Genomic DNA, 5,465 nt, shown 5'->3' with positions numbered 1-5,465 from the left:
ATATATATATATATATACGACGGGCTTCTTTCAGTTTCTGTCTAACACATCCACTCACAAGGTTTTGGTCGGCCTGAAGCTATAATAGAAGACACTTGCCTAAGGTGCCACGCAATGGGAATGAACCCGGAACCATGTGGCTGGTAAGCAAGCTACTTACAACACAGCCACTCCAGCAACTATAAAACAGGCCGTGCCTGTTCATGGAATCCCTTTTTATGAAACTATTTACTAAAACTATTTTGTAACGATAACGCTCTATTAAAATCATTTTTAGCTCATATTCGAGTAAAATGGCGAATTCAACCAATTAATTTCTTGTGGCACTACAGAGATTATCATTTTCACGTATCAAACGCATATCAAAATGCAACAGAACCAAATAAGAAAAATGATCTAATATTTCCGCTAACAGTGTATATATCGCTGGCAGTTTGTCAAATTCTATAATAACATATTTGATCTTTGTCTCTTCACAAATATACTTTTTATGTGTTATTATCCAAATACTTTCTTACTAAATCAATGTATGCACTTGAAATAACTTTAGATTTAAATAAAGATGTGAAAAATAAAGATGTGTATATATCGTTTATTAAGCTAATAACGTAGAATGCTACAAGTATTTTCCCCCCAGAGGATTTTCTGTTTAGAGATTTTTTTGACATATTCAAAACACATGTGGTTCTGAAAGGCGTAGGCAGACCATCAGACGTCGTTGTTTAGATTTAGTTTCGCCTCCTCAATAACGGATATCTTCGGTTATTCCGAGTTGTGTTCCTGTGTAGAAAATAGCAAAAACAAACATATGCTGCGTTGTGCGGAAGCTGTCTAGGCTTCCTTTGAATCGATACGCTCACTGGAAACAGCATTAGATTAAAATGAATAGGCGTATATGAGTATATCATATACGTGTACACAAACGAAGAAAAAAACTAGATATGTTTTTTTTTTTAATATTTGTTCCGGAAAAATTTCAGTTTAGAGATTTTGTGTGTGAAATCACAGTTCGATTGATATGACGTCGGTGGCTCATCAGGCATCTACTTGATTACGCCTCATCAGTGATGGACAGCGTTACCCCAAATCATTCAGAATTATGATGGAACTTCTGTCTGCAAATAGAAATCAGCAAAGAAAACATTTGCTAATCTGTAAGGGAGTTGGCCAGGCATATGTTGAATCGATGTGTGCCCTTGAAATAGTATTAGATTAAAATAAATCGTTTATTATATATATAGGTTTCATCAATTTTCAACCAGATGGAACTTTTCAGTACTTTTCATACATGATGGTACTAATCTGTTTCCAGACTAGTGTTTATGGTGGAATTAATGTCTGTTTATCATAAATGAAGCGTGACTGCTTCGACCATGACTCAAAAGTTCATTCCGACACTCGGTCTATCAGCATTCTCCATTATTCTGCCACACTCGTTCAAAGATAGTCCAGTTTATATTTTCCCCTTTTTAAAGCATTCTGTCATTGAAAGCTCTCACGGTGACATATTTCGAACAAAAGCAATGAATGACTGAGTGGATGTTCATCCCTGAGCAGGCGAAACCAAGTTGAAACGTCGGTGTCTGGTGGTGTGCCGACGTTGTGTCGAGCGAGCTGTGATTTTTACAAACACTGTCTCTAAACAGAAGTCTAATCAGACAAATAAAACATATATTAAACCGATCGATGTCCAGTGTAGATGTAAATACTGAGCGAATGTTTTTTTTTCTCTGAAAATGAGGTCGATATTTTCTCCAAAAATATAATCTTATTAACAACTTATTTCAGACATTTAAGCATTTATTCTCAATAAAGAATTACCAATTAAGAAATCCTCAAGTGGCACTGTCCTTTCTTCAAAATATACTGGTGGAAGACTGTAGATTCCAGCGCTAAGGGTAAACAAATAAAGAAAACCACTTGCCAATTAATTCTACAGCCTAACCATTGCTTGCAGTGATCATTTCTATCACATCGTGATAATTCTTTTCAGTTGAATGGATTGAGTCGTTGACAGTCAAATGATTTCGACTTGAATACAATACAGCCCCGAGAAACAATATACGCGCATTCTGATCAACATTTTGTCACATTATCGTCTGTAGTAACATCATCGCTTAGTTTAATTTAATTAGGGAGTTCCATAAATCAGAGTTCCTTAAAACTGTTACTGGCAAAAAAGATAACGGCCTGCCAAAAAAAAATTCTAGAACACGGCGAAATAAGGTTCCTGTTAATAAAACTTAATAAAAATGAATTTCCGTTTTTAAAAATACGCTATTCACTATTTTCTAAATAATAAATCATTTTATGATGTTGTCATTGTATAGGAATGCATTTTCTAAAACAGTTTTTTTTTTTATTTCACTTAATGCTTTATTTAAATTGAAACAGCAGAGGTTGTACATAAAATATTTTTATAGCTTACACATTTTTTTTAAAAATCGTATGAGGGTTCCATAACAAAATATGTTTGGAAAACATATCGATTAATCATTGATCTTTGGATGCCATATCGCCTCCATTGAATGCAAAAAGGAGAGCCAACTTGAAAGAACATATCTCTCTTCAAACACACAAGAGTTATTGGACTCGGTGTCATTTCAAGAGCCCACATTAATTCAGTTCTAGCCTGGGTAGGTTTTGCACAAATGTGTAAATATTTTGTTTACCGTTTTCGATATCGGATAAAGCATTTTCGGTATCGCTCGGAATATCCCGGGTATTCGTTCCTGAGGAGGCCAAATCATGTCGAAACATCGTGTCCAGCGATCCACCGACGTTCAAATCGAATCTCAGTTTCTAACCCACAAGTGACTTCGAGAAACTTTCTCTGTGACAAAATATTACAGCTTATATACATAGCTTTTTCACAAATCTGTAAATGTTTTGTTTACCGATTTCTGTATCGAAACAAGCATTTTCAGTTTAGCTTAGAAAACCCGGAGTATTCGTTACTGACGAGACCGAATTATATCGAAACAGTGTGTCCTGGTATTCTATTGACGCTCTGAGCGAAGCCGTGTGTCTTTAACACACAAATCCTTTTGAGAAGTTTTTCTAAGACAAAATATCACTGCTAGTGCCGTATCGAGTTTCTATACATATTATTAATGTTATACAAAGCCTTATATAATAGCTCATACGCCAATCTCACAGTTATGTCGTCAGTCGTTTTTTATACTGTAGCATGTGTTTATAACTAACTAGAACTAGACAGATTGAATCATTTGTCTTAAACATAAACATGGCTTATTGCTTGAGATAGGACTCGAACTGACATTTCCTGTGGTTGTTTGGCAGTATATTGACTGGGTAAAACACTCGTTCAGTAAAATATTTGCAAGTTTACAAGAAAGTCAACACGATCACTTAACGAAATCATCATATAACGAAGATTAAAACTAGTAGGTCACGTATCCCGACGACCAGAACAATGCTATTCCAAAACAGTCTTCACTGGATGGAAATATAGCGGAAGACCGAAAACTGCATGACACAGAACATTCACAACTGATATGAGAGATGCCAATATAACACGACCAGATGCAGAGAAAAATGTAGCCAACGGAAACGAGTGGCATCGACTTGCTGTCTAATGTGCTCAGGAGTACAGCAGGAATTGGAATTGAACTCAAATCAGTTGATTTGACACATTTTACAGTGATATGATTTCATCAAGGATATAACATATTATCTGTAATGCGATACAAAATGTATGACATCTCCCGTGAATATCTGACGTTATATCAACTGGACATTCGGCGCTTTTGCGAATAGTTTATGGCAAAAAGTAAAGAACAAACGAGCCGCAATTTATCAACAGAAAAGCCAGCTTGGATACAAAAAAAATCACTATCTTTCACATCTTATCTTTTATTTGTTTCAATCATTGGACTTCGGCCATGCTAGGGCACCGCCGAACAAATTGACCCTAGTATTTATTTTTTCAACCTGGTATTTATTCTATCGGTCTTTTATGCACTGCTAAGTTACGAGAGACATAAACAAACCAGCAACAGCTTATAGCGGTTGGGGGACAAAGACAATCACAGAAATACACACACACACGTACATGCATACATATACAAACACACATATATATATAAATATGAATATACGACGAACTTCCACACAGTTGCCGTTTCCCAAATTTACTCCTTGACCAGGAGCCGACCAAGGAATTAAATGCAAGACACTTGCCCAAGGTGCCACATAGTGGGATCGAACCTGAAACAACCACGATACAAAGCGAGTTCCATAACAACACAACCGCTATTGCACCTATGTTAAAAGATTAAAGGTAGATAAATTTCTGAACTTACCTTAACAGGTACACAGATTAAGATAACCAGCAGATCGGCAGAAGACAGGCTGAGCAGAAAGACATTTGTAATGTTCCTCATGTGACGGTACTTCAGAATGGTAAATATAACCAGGAAGTTGCCAAACAGACCGAACACGTAGACCAGTCCGTATATAAGAGAGACAGGAATCAACTCCTTCAGTGGTAAATGGTTAACAGAAGTATTATAGTCGTAAATGTAGATATAATCCTCGCTATCATTGCTCTTATCCTCTATTTCCAGTGGTTCCGTGCTTAAGCTTGGCAACACCGAAGAGGTGGTTGTACTAACGTTTAAGAATATCATGCTCTTTTCTTTGGTGAGTTTGTAGTTTCGCCTCTTTAAATCCAAACAAAAGTTGCAGTTATATGAATTGTGATAGCGGTGTTAGCAGTTATGTTGTCTTCGACGACTTTTCAATATTTCGTTAGATTCTCTGCTTAACAACAGGAAACTTTAGACTTGTAAGTTGTTAGTAGTTTTGTTTTATTTAAGTTCCAACAAATTGATTTATTAACTTGACTGATTAGTTGATTTATGTATTTAAGCATTTATTGATTGATCGACCAATTAACAAAAAAATGGAAAAAAATGAAAATATGTAAACCGAAACTTGAAAAACAAAATGATCGCCAATACTTGAGTTATTCCTTGTATACCAACAACATCACCACGAAATGTCTATATTTACACTTGGAACAAATTCATAATTAATAGTTGAGTGAATTATCTAATAATAACAAAAATAATATCAGAAAGAAAAATGGCCGTAACCGAAACATTTTCTGTGACACGATTCTATATTTGGAAGAATATGTCTACAGAATTTTTTTTATTTCTTTTTTTTTTTTTTGGTTGGGAAGAAAAAGAGAAAAAACACTGGACAAATTTTGTTTGCTTGTAATTTGTATTCTCTTTGATTGCTGTTGATTTTTTCAGATTAATCCATGAGATCTGGAATAAATAAAATAAATAAATAAAAAATAATAATAATAATAATAATAATAATGATAATAATAATAATAATAATGATGATGATGATAATAATGATGATAATAATAATAATAATAATAATAATAATAATAATAATAATAATAATAATAATAATAATAATAATAA

At 34.4% G+C, this 5,465-nt stretch overlaps 1 protein-coding gene across 1 annotated transcript in view; it reads right to left on the bottom strand.

The window, feature by feature from the left end:
• Positions 1-5,465, bottom strand: part of LOC106867241 (pyroglutamylated RF-amide peptide receptor) — a 173,343-nt gene that overhangs the window by 130,607 nt on the left and 37,271 nt on the right. Inside the window, exon 2 of the mRNA XM_052974678.1 lies at positions 4,326-5,300. Coding sequence (XP_052830638.1) covers positions 4,326-4,652 — 327 coding nt within the window. The 5' untranslated portion in view covers positions 4,653-5,300. The remainder of the gene's footprint in view (positions 1-4,325; positions 5,301-5,465) is intronic.

The sequence above is a fragment of the Octopus bimaculoides genome, chromosome 19 (genome assembly GCF_001194135.2).
Source record: "Octopus bimaculoides isolate UCB-OBI-ISO-001 chromosome 19, ASM119413v2, whole genome shotgun sequence".
In the NCBI taxonomy this organism is placed as follows: Eukaryota; Metazoa; Mollusca; class Cephalopoda; order Octopoda; family Octopodidae; genus Octopus; species Octopus bimaculoides.
Note: the sequence above shows the minus strand (reverse complement) of the source record. Positions and strands in the feature narration are given on the sequence as shown.